This window comes from Cynocephalus volans, chromosome 10 (assembly GCF_027409185.1).
Source record: "Cynocephalus volans isolate mCynVol1 chromosome 10, mCynVol1.pri, whole genome shotgun sequence".
NCBI lineage: Eukaryota > Metazoa > Chordata > Mammalia > Dermoptera > Cynocephalidae > Cynocephalus > Cynocephalus volans.
Window position 1 is genome coordinate 111,800,551 of NC_084469.1, and position 14,440 is coordinate 111,814,990.

The window sequence follows — 14,440 nt, forward strand, 5'->3', positions numbered from 1 at the left end:
TAATCTTTGGGTTTCAGATTCCTCTTTAAAAACCTTTCTGTAGAGAGTGACTTTCCTGAAATGAGCATCAATCATGTCTGAGGACAGAAGGTTGACTCGTTTCATGGCCTGGGAGCACAGACACCAGGATGCAAATCTCACCTTGGCAACCAACTGGCTGTGTGACAGGGTTAGGCACTGTTTCCCATTTGTAACTCAAGGCCCCTCACGGTTCTGGGTCAGGTGGGAGGCCATGGTCAGCAGTGAGCTCCACTGGCCATGGTCATTAACCTGAGGCACCTCTTTCCCCAAGCCTGTTTCCCTGTCTGCGACACAGAGGCCAGAGCAAGCCAAACCTGCAGGGTCACTGGGGATTCCACGGAAGCTGTCCCCGAGGGCCAGGGTCACATGCCAAGTCTCCCGCAGGCTGAAAGAACAGAGGCCACAACTGAGTGGAGTGCTCGATTTATTGTTGGGCGGGTGAATGTCAGCACAGAGGCCATAGGGGATGTGTGCGGCAGTAGGGTCGGGGGGGTGCAGTGTGTGTGTTGCCAGCAGGGCTAGAACTCCACCTTGCAGGCGGGGAAGGCCTCGTCCTGCATGGACACCATGCTGTTGCTGCCCAGCACCGTGATGCCCAGTGCCTGGTGCCGGCCGTGCGTCTCCTCATACCACTTGTGCATTGCCGCCGAGTCAAAGGTAGGGATCAGGGTCACCTGTGGGCGGGACAGATGGACCAGCAGTGAGGGGCACCCTCTGCCCTCCTGGCCCAGCCGCACACTCCTTCCTTTCCTGGCATTCAAGGCCTGTCTGGCTGCTTTTCTCACCTGGTTTGCTCTGCCTGGATGTCTGCAGCTGGTGGCCAGCCCATCCCCTGAAGTCCCTCCTCTGCCCCACAGTGCCCAAAGGACCTTCTTAGAACACTCTGACACTCAGGAATCCCTGACCAGGCTGTGCATTGTGCTCCCCTGCTGACCGCCCCCTTCGCTCGCTCCAGCCTCCTTCCCACTCCTTGGACACACCAACCTTGGACCCACTTCTGAGCCTTTGCCTGGGCAATGCCCTCCAACTTCTTCCGAGATGGACTAGAAGCTGCGTGAGTGCAGGGGCTGCACGCTCAGATACAGTGTGACATGGTCCCCCGTCCTGACACTCGCCTCATCCTTCAAGTCTTGGTTTCAACCTCATGGCTTCATACAGCTTTGGGGATGACCCCAGCTCTCAGGGGTGAGTTCTCAGCTGCATGGACACTGCACGGCCCACCTACTCCATCCTAGCCAATCCTCACAACAGAGTGGCTAAGGGACAGTGTGTCAGGGGAGGGGATAAAATCACCCTGGCCCTGCATCTTTCCCCTCGGTTTCCTGCAGACCCAGCCAGGAAGGTGACCTGAGTCAACTGGAGGCTGAGCTGGGTGCAACCCCTGGGTGCAGCATTGGGCATGCAGCTGTCCCTCTCAGTCTCACCCACCTCACCAGAGCACACCACACAAGGCCGGGCCCATCTCGTTTACTGTCATCAGACAGAGGCCCCAGGGCGGCACGCACCTGGAGGTCGCGGTCCCACTGCTGCTTGCTGGCCAGCAGCGCGTCCAGGATGGCCCGCATGCTCTCTTCCCTGCGCTGGTCCTGGCTGCTGATGACGTAGCAGAGCGCGCGCACTCTCTGGAAGAACTCCTTGTCCACCAGGCGGGCACTGCTCCCGCTGGGCAGGTAGGCCAGGTCCAGGTAGACAGGGGAGCTGGGTGGGGTGGCTGAGCCACCTGGCCGGCTGCCAGCTGACCCTGCAGGCAGGAGTGATGGGGTCAGTGGTGAGCTCCTGGCTCACCTGGACCTGAGCAATTCCCTCCTCCGACGAGCCCTCCCTTGTGGCGGCAATTACTCCGGTAAATCTTTACTCATTCTGCAAAAACCACCAGTCCCCCTCCCCCACCCCACCCCCATGTCAGGAGCCTGAGGATGACCTTGAGGTGAGTCATCCCTGGCTAGTCCCTGGATATAGACATCCCAGGGTCAGAGGGAGGGAGGGGACAAGCAGGGAGAGCTTCCTAGAAGAGGGGGTTATAGAGCTTGAGCCCCGCAGCCAGTGCCTGGAACATTCTGCTGTTTCTGCAACATCCATCCCTTCACTCACTCAGGAGGTGTGTATGAAGACCTCCTGGGTACCAGGCCCTGAGGATATGGCAGTGACCAAGATAAAGAAAAACCCCTGCCCCTGAGGGCAATAGGGAGAACCAGGGACTTGTGAGGGGACCCAGGACGGGGTGGGCTACATGGAGACAAAGCAGCTTTGCTCTCTGGGCCTAGTCCCTGGACCTGAGGTCAGTACCAAAGGGGACAAGGCCACTGGTCCTGGGCGAGAGAACTGATGATCAACTGACTGAAAGGACACAGCTGGGTGCTGGGCACAGGAAGTCTCCCAGCTCAGGGTGTGGGCCCAGAGCGGGGCTGGGGCATTAGCAGGATGAATGAAACCTCCAACACTGGGCAAGCAGCATCCCTTCCCTGAGTCTTGTCACTCGGGACGCGATGGCAAGGATCCCAAGTGGAGTCTCAGGAAGAGAAGGCCATCGTGGCTGTGGTCAACACGAGGGAGACAGGAGGGGCTGTCTGTGACATGGGGCAGGGGCAAGGAGACAGAGCAGAGGCCAGTAAACCATGGCCCGAGGGCCAAATCCAGCAACCCCCTGCTTTTATAACGCTTTGCTGGAATACCCATTTGGTTACGTATTGAGCTACCACGGACTGGTTGAGTAGCTGCGACAGAGACCGTGTGGCCTGTGAAGCTGAAAACACTTAATCTCTAGCTGACTCTGGTGTAAAGGGTGGGTTTATCTGAGGCAGTTTGTACAGGGAATCCTGAGTGACTGAGACTGTGGCCTCTGGAGAGAGGCCAAAAGCCCTGGCAGATAGGGCCTCCAATAATCACCAGCCTCTGGGTGCCAGCCTTGCCCATGGGCCTTGGGTAGCCACCTTCTCCGTGCCACTGTGCTAGGAACCCCTGACCTGACATAGGTCACAGGGGGCATCAGGTACCTCCCTTAGAATCTGCACAAGAAAGACCAGAGGTGGTGACCAGGAGCTGGGGATACACTTGTGGGGAGAGAAGTCAGAGATGCCTGTCAGCTCCCAGACAGGGACACCCTGGGCACCTGGGAGAGGGCCTGGCTCAGGATGAGTGCTCAACAATCACACACCACATGTAGTGGATTGAATTATGTCCCCCCAAAACTCACTGAAGCTTGAATTGTGTCCCCCAAGTTTTATGTGTTAGAAACTTAGCCCCCACTGTGACTGATGAGAGGGTGGGAGATCCTATTATGGTAACTGAAAGCTGGAGCCTTAAAAAGGTGATTGGATTGTAGGACCATGCAGTAGTGAATGGATTAAAAATGGTGGCTAGGGGTGTGGTTCTGAGGGCTTTGGAAGAGGAGACTCTGTCTTTCTCTTTCTCTGCTTCCACCATCTTGCAATGTGAGACCCCTGGGTCACTGTTGCCACCACCAGGTGGACCTTGGACTTCCCAGCCCCAGAAACTGTAAGCAATAAATGTCGTTTTTCTTTATACATCACCCAGATCCAGGTATTTTGTTATAAGCAACACAAAATGGACTAATACACCACAGTTGTCGTTACTGTCACTGTTGTCATTATTTTATCACCAGCCCTACCCTGATCATCCTAGACCTGTGGGGACCAACCTGGTTGCCATTGGTCACACATGGATACTGAGCACCAGGAATGTGGCAACTGTGAGCTGAGCTGTGAGTGTAAAACATGCTGGATTCCCAAGACTTAGTGTGGAAAAGATAATGGAAAATATCTAATCATTTTTTGTATCAATTACATGTTGAAATATTGTTTTGGTATAATGGTGTGCAGAAAAGAGAACATGGCAAGAGGATTCTGGAAATATGGTGGAATGGGAAGCAGCAGAAAGCCATCTCTCCATGTAGAAAACGACTGTACTGGGAGCCTCTCCCCATAAGGCCACTTCCATGTGATTTAAAGAGCTGATGCTTTTTTCCTTCTTTTTTAAATCTCCTCTTCAATTTTCTTCTTCCCCTTTTTGGAGTCATGTATTTAAGGATTAGGACATTCAAAAGCCATTACATATATGGGGAAATTTAGAAAGTCACCATGGGGCTGGCCAGTTGCTCAGCTGGTTAGAGCGCAGCCTTATAATTCAAGGTCATGGGTTTGGATCCCTGAACTGGCCAGCCACCAAAAAAAAGTAAAAAGAAAGACACTGTGCATGTGCAGGGAAAGGTGCAGGCTCAGGAAAGGTATCCAAATTGGAAAGGAAGAAGTAAAGTTCTGTCTGTAGATGATATGATCTTACATGTAGAAAATTCTAGAGATTGCACAATAAAATACCATTAGAATTTATAAATTCATCAAAATATCAAGATACAAAATCAACACACAAAAATCAATTGCATCTACATACACTAACAATGAACAATCTAAAAAGGAAATAAAGAAAAGAATTCCATTTACGACAGCATCAAAACAAATAAAATACTTAGAAATTAACCTAACCAAGGAGGGGAAAGACTTGTATAATGAAAACTACAAAACACTCTGAAAGAAATTGAAGGAGATGTAAACAAATGGGAAGACAGCCATGTTCATGAATTGGAAGACTTAATATGAAGATGTCAACATTCCCCAAAGCAATATGTAGATTCAATTCAATCCCTATCAAAGTCCCACTGACCTTTTTTTGCAGATTAAAAAAAAATCCATCCTAAAATTCATATGGAATCTCAGCATACCTCAAACAGCTGAAACAATCTTGAAATAAAAGAACAGAGTTGGAGGACTCACACTTCCTAGTTTCAAAACTTACTACAAAGCTACAGTAATCAAAACAGCATGGTACTACAAAAGAAAAAACAAACAAACAAAAAACCAGTGTGGTACTGGCATAAAGACAGACATACAAACCAATGGAATAGAATAGAAAGCCCAGAAAGAAATCTTCACATATATGGTCAAATGATTCCACAAGGACACGAAGACAATTCAATGGGGAAAGGACAGTCTCTTCAACAAATGGTGCTGGGAAAACTGGACATCCACATGCAAAATAATGAAGCTGGACCCTTACCCCTACCTCACACCAATCAAAAAATTAACTCCAAATAGATCAGAGACCTAAATTTAAGACCTAAAACTATAAAACTCTTGAAAGAAAACAGGGCAAAAACTTCCCAACACTGGATTCAGCAGTGATTTCTTGGCTATGACACCAAACCACAGGCAACAACAGAAAAACAGTATAACAATTCATCAAAAAATTAAGCACTGAATTTACTATATGATCTGGCAACTCCACTTCTGGGTATATACCCAAAATAATTGAATCAGGGTCCTGAAGAGACATTTGTACACCCATGTTCATAGCTGCATTATTCAGAATAGCTAAAAGATGGAAGCAACCCAAGTGTCCACTAAGGGATGAATGGATACAATGCAGTAGAGATCCATACAATGGAATATTATTGAGCCTTAAAAAGGAAATTCTGACACGTGCTACAACACAGACAAACCTCAAGGACATTGTGCCAAGCGAAAGCAGCCAGTCACAGAAAGATAAATAAATATGGATGATTCCAGTTATGTGAGGTCCCTAGAGGAGTCACATTCATAGAAACAGAAAGCAGAATGGTGGGTGCCAGGGGCTAGGGGCGGGGGATGGGGAGTAAGCGTTTAATGGGGACAGAGTTTCTGTTTTGCCGGAAGAGTTATGGAGAAGGATGGTGATGACACCTGCAGAACACTATGAATGTACTTAATGCTGCTGAACTGCACACTTAAAAATGGTGAAGACGGTAAACTGCACGTGTATTTTATCACAATTTTTAAAAACTGGAGGGCAAAAAAAAAAGCACAGCAGGCCAGACACACTGTTCTTGATGGGGTCTGCTAACAAGGCTGGCCCGCAGCTGACATCTGGCAATGTGGGACTCAGAAGGATTCCTACTATTTCCTAATGGAGAAGAGGGACTCCCTGGGCCTAGACCGTTTATACAAGGTGGTTTGAACTGGCCACCTGCGCCCCTCTTTCTGGGGAGGACATGATGGGCAGAGGGCGCCTACGTGACCGGCCCCAGCAAAAAGCCTGGGCGCCGAGTCTCTAACAAGCTTCCATGATAGTCACGTTGTCTGTGTTCTCATAACTCGCTGGGGAAATGAAGTACATGGTATGTGACTCCACTGGCAGAAAATTCTGGAAGCCTGTGCCTGGTTTCCCTGGGCTTCACCCTATGCTCCTTTTCCTTTTGCTGTGATCCACTTTTGCCTGAATCCTCCCAGCCAATCCAGCACACCCAAGGGTGCTCCTGGTAACCCTGCCACTATGGGTTAAATAAAATACACTAAAATGCTACCTGTTTCTTTGTATTTCTCACAGCTACTAGAAAACCCATTGTTTCCATTGACAGTGCTGCTCAGGCTTTGCCATGAAAAGGGCCTCCACAGTGAGGCCAAGAATTCTATTTTACAGGAGAAACTGAGCCCCAGAGAGGAAGACAAGCATGGCTAAGGTCACACGGCAAGTGGCTAGTGGGGACAGGAGGACGTGAGCCACATTCTCTCTAGCCTAGGCAGCTGGTAACCCAGCACAGGGCTCCAGCCCCAGGTACTCACCAGACGGACCTCGAATGGCAGCCTTGGGTACTGAGGGCTTTCTGGACAGGGGCACCCGGCCTCCCTTGTCACTGGGCTCGCTCCGGGCACTGAGTGGCCGGGTGGCCCGGTCTCTGCTGGCAAGCCCCTTGGTTTTGGCAGCAGCTACCGGAGCGGCTTTGGAGGTGGCAGTGGCGGAGCTGGGGCGGGCCGGGGGCTTCCGGGTGCGACTGACACTCTCTGTCTGCCGGGCTGACTTGGGGGGCAGCATCTCAGGGTCCACCATGCAGATACTGGGTGGGTCAGGCAGTGGGGGGGGCACCTTGAGGGGGTCTGGCAGAGGGTCGTGGCAAGGGACCCCAAAGCCATTTGTGTCATCGTCTGAGTCCATGGCACCGGGGGCAGCGGGCAGTGGGTCCGAGTCAGACAGGGTGGGCAAAGACTCACTGACAGATGTGGGTGGCGTCTCCTCAGCCCCTGGCCCACCTGCCCGTTCCTGGGACCGGGCGCTGCTGTCATTGGAGCTGCCAGGGGATGCAGGTGCTGGCGCTGTGGGCACAACCTTGCGGTGTTCAAACTCACAGGGCGACACCAGGCACAGGTCCACGTCATGTGGGGAGGCTGAGCGCCGTGCCCGGGGGCCTCGAAGCGGGAGACTCAGCCCAGCCTCACTTGAGGTGGTAGGTGGTGGCAGCACCTGCTCAAAGGACACAGACAGGGACTCATCAACCTCTGTGGAGTGCGGAGAACCCACCTCAGCGGGCAATGAAGGCGTGGTCACCGTGGGTGTGGTCACCGTTGGTGACGCGTCAGGCCCAGCCTCCCCACCCCGTAGTGAACTCAGCGACAGCTGCCCGCTGCCCTCAGTGGGGCTCCAGTGGGGCTCGGTGGGCGAGGGCGTGTGTGGCCGGGGGCTGCTGGCAGCCGACAGCAGCTCCAGCGTCTTCTCCTCCAAGCGGCCACCCTCATGACTGGCCAGGCTCAGCCCCAGCTCCAGGCTGCTGTCCAGGCTGGGTGTAGCCACCAGCTGGGAGGCTGGGGAGCTGCAGGCCGCCGTGGGGGGGCTGGCCTGTCCACATCGGAAGCTGGGGGGACTGCGGGGCCCATTCTCCACTGGTTGAGTGCCCAGATGGGGTGTGGTGGGCACTCTGCGGGCCTTGGGGGCCACCTGGGTGCCCGCCTTCTTGAGGTTGGGCACAGCAGAGGCTGTCCGGCGCACTTCCCGGGGCTGGGTCCGGGGTGCACTTGGCTTGGTGTCCTTCTTCACCTCTCGGAGGGACCTGGCTTCCTTCTCAGCCCTGCGTGGAGCCTCAGCCCGAGCTGGCTCCTTGTGGGCCACCCCAGGGCGCTCCTGGGCAGGCCTGGCGGGCACTGCCGTCCGGCCCTCTCTCTTTGAGCTGTCCTGGGAGCCCAGGCTGTCTTTGCTCTCTGCTCGCCGTGGCCCCTCTAGGTCCTGGGGTGTCACCACGGGCTCCTGCAGGAACCCCAAATGTTGCAGGCGGACCAAGCCGTCCAGGAGGCGGGCCGGTGGTGTGCAGCCGGGGAACAACACACGCACCACCTTCTCAGAGGGGCCTGCAGGGTGCCACACCAGCAAAGCACACACGGAGGCCAGTGTGCAGTCGGCGTTGGCCGAGGGCGGGTGCAGCACATACATATCCAGCCGGCCCACGCCCATCTTCTCGAAGAGCACCGTGGGCTTGGCCGGCAGTGGCCCACGGCTCAGGGGCAGGGGTGTGATGCCCAGCTGGGCCAGCAGGTTCAGTGCCAGCTCCGCCTCATCCTCGCCACGTACCAGCCGTGACGTGGCCTTGCGGGCATTGAGGAACACGACCCCCAGGTTGGGGGAGGTAAGCCTGCGCAGCCTGTCGTCCCAGGAGCCCCCACTGGTGGCCACCTCGTGGCGCTCTGCCAGCTTACGTCGCAGCAGGCTGTTCAAGCCTGGAAGGCTGTCAGCGCCTGCGTGGGTCACCAGCATGGCGTCCACCCGATCCAGGTGCCGCACCAGCTTCCAGAAGCTTGACTTGGGGTTCGAGCCACCGTTGACCAGCACAGTGAAGCCATTGACAGCAAAGAAGGCAGCATCCCCGAGACCCCCGGGGAAGATGTAGCAGCAGGGCCGGGCGAGCCTGAGGAAGCCCCCGGATGATGGAGGCTCCAGCAGCTCGAAGGGGGACGGTGGCTCCAGAGACTCAGCCACATACTCCAGGAACTCACGCAGGCCCTCGGAGGCTGGCAGCCGTGCTGGCGGGTTCAGCCGCAGCCGCAACCGGAGAACACCCTGTAGGCCAGGCACGTCAGGTGCCAGCTGGGCCCAGCCACCGAAGGTCGGACAGGTGATGGTGAGTGTGGGCGACTCTGCAGGTGGGGGTGTGGAGGCCAGAATATCCTGGATCTGCAGAGAGGGGGGTGTGGTAATGGGGTACCTACAGCCAGACAACACCCAGCCCCCTGGGAAAACTTGGTGAGGACACCCCAATCCTGCCTCCTGGGGCTGGGAGGATCCCTTGCCTGCTCCTCATCAGTACAAAACTCAGCCCTCCTCAGGGTCACAAGGCCCCACAGTCTGGCCTCACTTCCTGCCTTTCTTTCCCTCCCGGCAAATACCTCTCTGCCCCAGGGCCTTTGCACCTGCTGTTCTCACCTTCTGGAGCACAGCCCCCTCCCAGGAGACCCTCCATGCCCCCACTTTTGTCTACCGTAGTGTCCCTCACCATCTTTACGTTACTCACAACAACATGGAAAAGGTTTTGCCAGAGTCTCTGCCTGTTTGCCCTACCCAGACGGAGGGCTCTGGAAAGAACCCTGTTTGGCTCCATCCCTGCTGGGACCCAGAACCTGGGGCACCACATCAGGCCTCTGGGACATCTACTGACCTACAGGCCCAGTCTCCCACCACACCCTTTCATGGATGATGGGACTGACCCCTGACAAGCAGGAGGCACATGTGTCTCCACTGCCATCCTACAGAGGAAGGGGAGACAGGGTCAGGGAGGACAGCAGGTCGCTGGGGCCATGTATCCCAATGGGCTCGGAGAGGGGATGATGACAAGGGGGCAGCTTACCTCTTTGTCCCCCAGGACCTGGAGGAAGTGGTGGGGTGAGAAGCCCCCTGTCTGGAGCAGCAGCTCGCCTGTCTCCTCCAGGCAGGGCCCAGCCAGCACCAGCAGCTTGTGAGGGGCGGGGTCCAGTAGAAGGTTCCGGAGCTGGGGCAAAGGGGAAGGCATTAAAGGTCCTGTTCTGTGCAGTGATGCAGCCAGCACCTCACCTTGAGGCCAACCCCCTCTCCACCCCATGCCTAGCCAGTGCTCAACTAGATGCCTGGAGGGCAGCCTTGGGCCTCCTGCCCCCTGGCAAACTCCTGCTTATCCTACAAAGCCCAGCTCCAACGCCCTTCCTCCTGAGGCTCTCTCAAGCCAACCTCTCTCTCTGGCCCAGCCCTGACACCACAGGGCTGGGGGTATCTGTGTCTGGCTCTATCTCCTCCAGAGTGAGAGTCCCTTGAGGGAGCAAAAAGGAACTTTTTTTTTTGGCAGCTGGCTGGTAGGGGGATCTGAACCCTTGACCTTGGTATTATAACACCACACTCTGACCAACTGAGCTAACTGGCCAGCCCAAAAGGAAACATTTTTGATTAAAGGAATCAACCTGTAAGAGGGTCTCTAGTGGGCTGCCCCAGGGCTCTATCTTGTTCATCTATCTAATGTATAATTAGGAGAAGGGTGCAGAGTCCACAAGCCAAGAGTATTAATAAGTCAATTCAGACAACTACGGGCCCAGCTGGAGGGACCTCAAAGGACACAAGCATCTGTTGGGCCCTGCCTGCCCGGGCCCCACCCTGCGCTGGGAACGCTCACCTCCCTCCTCCCAGACTCCAGCTTTTTCTGCCCCACCCTGGAGGAGGGAAGAAGTTCAGGCTGGAGCCATGGGGGCTTCCTGGGCAGGAGGCACTGGCACTGGGTATCTAGAGAGGCTTTTAGGCAGCATGAAGACAGGGACACAACAGATCAAAATGGGACAGTGTAAAGATGGAGACACAGGGGCTGAGCCCGTGGCTCACTCGGGAGAGCGTGGCGCTGGGAGCGCCGAGGCTGCGGGTTCGGATCCCATATAGGGATGGCCGGTTTGCTCACTGGGTGAGCGTGGTGCTGACAACACCAAGTCAAGGGTTGGGATCCCCTTACCGGTCATCTTTTTTAAAAAAAAAAAAAAAAAGATGGAGACACAGAGATGAGGACAGGAACGGCACCAGTTCCAGCAGCCCGCTCCCCCCTGGATGTCGACCGATCCCTACCTCATCACAGAGAGACTTGTCTGAGGGGTTCAGGAGGACCAGGGTCTCCAGGGTGTCTCCGCGGTGGTGCAAGCTCCGCTGGCCTGTGGGGGAATCAGGCTGGGTCACTCACTCTGGGTCAGACTGTCCTGGAGTCGAACTCTTCTTCCCTGTGTGACCCTCAGGCAGCACAAGTCCTCAGGGAACCCACCCAGGAGTCATATGGGGATTAACAGGAACACAGTAGCTGTAGGTTAGGACATGGCCAGAACAGGAAACCCCAACCCAACCCGGCAGGCCTCACCATGGAAACGGCAGTAACAAGAAGGCCCTCACCACCACTGACTCGCAGCCCCAGGCCGGATTGCAGTTTGACTTCCCCTAGCTGAGGAAGCCATCGGCACCCCTGTGTTATAGATGAGGAGCCTGAGCTCAGGGAGACCAATGAGGGCAGTCCAGGAAGAGAGTACAACATGGGCAAAAGCCCCGAGACAGGACTGAACCCTGGAAGCCCGAGCTAGGGGCAGGGCATGGTGGAAAGGGGACTGGCGTTGCTTCTGGGATCCTGTTCCTGACCCTGGTCTGTACTCCAGAGCCCAGATGTGTTTCAAACACTGAGCATCAGGCCCCAAGGCTGGAGAGGTCAACCTTCTCTATGTTTATCATGCTTCTTATCACACATGGATATTGCCCCATTTAGGTGAGGAAACCAAGGCACATAGAGAAGGGAAGTAGCCACTGAGGTCATACAAAGCAGACAGAATTTCCAGCCCCCCTTGCTGCTCCACTAGGGGTCAGTAAGCCACCAGGACCCACTGGGACAATGAGAGAGGATGGGCACTTCCTTCCCCTCCTGCAGCAGCCGGCAGGTGACCAGCCGGGGCAGGGTGGCTGCAGGCAACACCCAAGCCCTGCCCAGGAGCTGCTCTGTTCATCCCAGGTCACCCCAGAAGCTCCTGGGAGCTTCGTTCTATGTGAGGCCCTCCTTGGTCTCACTTGTTGTCAGTTCCCCATCTACTGAGTGCCCATTGTGTACGTGGCCCTGTGCAGGGGTTCCACGCTTCATCCTCCAGGGCCTGATCAGTGACTTCCCTCCCCCATCTTCCAGATACTGGGCCTTTACTGAGATCCTTCCTCCACCAGCCCCAGCAGTTTCTCATCCAAAAAGCCCCCTTTTCAGAAGTCTTCCCCAACCCCAAACATCAAGGTTTCCTTATCTGTAAGACAGGGACAAAAACATTAGTTCCTGTCTTGTGGATTGTTGAGAACCAAGGGAATTATCGCTGGGTCAGGCCTCACCTGTGCTCAGCACTTGGTAGGTCTGGGCTGTATTGTTACTGCTGTTGTTTACTGCCGTGCCCCACCCCCCAAGTGTGGCACCCAACTGGCACTCCGTGAGCATCTATCTGCCCAAAGAACAAGCAGAAGGGGAGCAGTTGGGGCACATGGGGACTCCAGTCTTACCTTTAACGATGCTGGAGAAGGTGGCCGAGTGTCGGGACACAAAGATCTTGAGCTGTTCGTCCAGGCTATAGACACCAGGATCAACATCCCAGGACCGGATGCCTGGTGGGAAGTGGGGCGTCGAGATACGAGTTCAGCTGGACCCCCAGCTTCCAGAATATTTCCGTAACTAGCACCTGTGGGTGGAGGCTGCCCTGGCCCCCTCCCCTTGACTTGTCCTTGATCACTCGCTGCAGTCTGAAGACTAAGAGCCACCCAACACCTGTAGATCTGGCTGTAGCTAAGTGAAGGGACGCAGAGCACACACCTCAGCATTTTACAGACAAGGCTCAGGACATCCACAACAAGGCTCCCACCTCCCAAATGGTCATTTCATACCCTCCATCTCCCCCTTCTTGCTGCTCCTCTGCTCTGCAAGGCATGCTCCCACAATGGCCCTCTGCACCAGCTGTTCCCACTGCCTGGTGGCCCTTCCCCAGGGTCCCTCACCCTTCAGGTAATAAGACCAGCTGTCCTCTCAGCCCTTCGCATCTGAGCACTCTTGTCACCATACAAGCTTAAGACTTGTTCGTCTCCTCACTCACTTTGGATCTATCCCCCAACCAGACGATGAGCTCTAAAGGACGGGCCTGAGCTTGTCTGTCATCCTCGCGCCGTGTCCCTGTGCCTGGTTGGCCCCAAACCTGGCACACAGTAGGTGCTCAGGTAACATTCCCCAAGGACATGAACGGACGTGTGTGCTGCCTTCCCATTTTACAGGCGACGGAACGCAGGCCCAGACATTCCGAGGGACGGGAACGGACGCCCTTCCGACCCGCGGTTGTGCTGGTGCACCACGCCCGCCGGCCCCACCGTGCCAAGTGGCTGCAGGTGAACCTTGCAGGTGCACCTATGATTCACCTCCCTAGGTGCCAAGTCCCCCGGGCAGGCCGCACCCGCCCACACCCCAATTAGCAGCTCCTCGTGCAGCAACAGAAAGCGAGCCCCGGGGCTGCAGGCCTGGCCTCTCCCATAACCGCTCCCCGCTCCGAGACGCCAGGGCTGCTGAGACCCGGGGATCCTAGGCGACCCCGCCCTTCCCCTAAGGCGGGCCCGTCGGGCGAGAAACGCAGCTGTTCGTTGCTCAATAGCGCGGGTCCCAGAACCCGGGCCCGGGTCCCCTGCCCAGTCCCCTGCACCCGAGATCGGCGCGAGGCAGCCCGGCCTGGACGCCGCCTCCTCCGCGGGCGCTCACGGCCTTTGTCCGCGCCGTACGACTGACGGTGAGAGGACCGAGCTCGGCCCGTTCACCCCCGGGATCGCGATGACCCCTGCCCGCCATCCCCAGCTCCACCTCCCCACCCCCACCCATGGGCCGAGACGCGCGGCCGCGCCCGCCTCCCGGGCTCCCGCGTCCCCGGCCCGGCCCGACCTCGTTCGAGCTCCTCCAGGACGTAGGCGAGCAGCCCTGGGCACCCGCACTCGCCGCCCACCACGAGCAGCAGCGAGCTCGGCGCCTCAGCCGCGCCGGGGCCAGCCGCCGCCATCTTCGCACCTCCCAGACCCTCCGAGCGCGCGCCCCGTCGGCCCGCCCCTGGCCCCGCCCCGACGCTCCGACCGCGCGCCCGCTGACCCCGCCCCGACGCTCCGACCACGCGCCCCGAAGGCCCCGCCCCCTGGCCTCTCCCCTGCTGCCACTCCCCCTAAAGGAGCCGCCCCGGAAGGGCCGAAGACCCCGCCCTGAGCGGTTGGTGGACACCTAGGTCTCATTCATTCATTCACTTAACGAGCTTTGGCCGCACGCCTGCCACGTGTCCGTCAGAATCCCTGCCCTCGGGTAGGTCCCATCACATCACAGTGGACTCAGTCAGAGCCTGGTGCAGATGGATGCTCCCTGCTCCCTAGGTCAGGGCTTGGACAGAGAAAACAATCTACTGCATCTTGTAGGTAATGCTTTGAGGGATGTGTAGGAGTTTTCCAGGTATGGGTGGTGGGGCAAGAGCAGGTGAGGCAGGAGTTAAAGCACATGCAGAATTTTAGAAGCAGGACAGTACCTGTGTATTTAGGACACATCCAGAGCACTCCAGGGCTGGAGCAGGACAGTACACTTATC

At 56.3% G+C, this 14,440-nt stretch overlaps 1 protein-coding gene across 1 annotated transcript; it reads right to left on the reverse strand.

Annotated features, from left to right (window-relative positions):
- Positions 1-428: 428 nt before the first annotated feature.
- MAP1S (microtubule associated protein 1S) lies at positions 429-13,881 on the reverse strand. The gene is made up of 7 exons (XM_063110673.1): positions 13,760-13,881; positions 12,349-12,450; positions 10,906-10,988; positions 9,677-9,817; positions 6,633-9,006; positions 1,527-1,762; positions 429-695 (listed from the first exon to the last, which is right to left on the reverse strand). Exons 1-7 carry the CDS (start codon positions 13,872-13,874, stop codon positions 540-542), a joined length of 3,207 nt encoding a protein of 1,068 aa, XP_062966743.1. The 5' UTR covers positions 13,875-13,881; the 3' UTR covers positions 429-539.
- Positions 13,882-14,440: the final 559 nt, after the last annotated feature.

Excerpts from the sequence above, each read along its gene's own strand:
- MAP1S (XM_063110673.1), bottom strand. The coding sequence starts at position 13,874 with ATGGCGGCGGCTGGCCCCGGCGCGGCTGAGGCGCCGAGCTCGCTGCTG. Across the intron at positions 9,818-10,905 it reads ACAAGTCTCTCTGTGATGAG|CTCCGGAACCTTCTACTGGA; the intron begins GTAGGGATCGGT and ends CCTTTGCCCCAG. Across the intron at positions 696-1,526 it reads AGTGGGACCGCGACCTCCAG|GTGACCCTGATCCCTACCTT; the intron begins GTGCGTGCCGCC and ends TCCCGCCCACAG.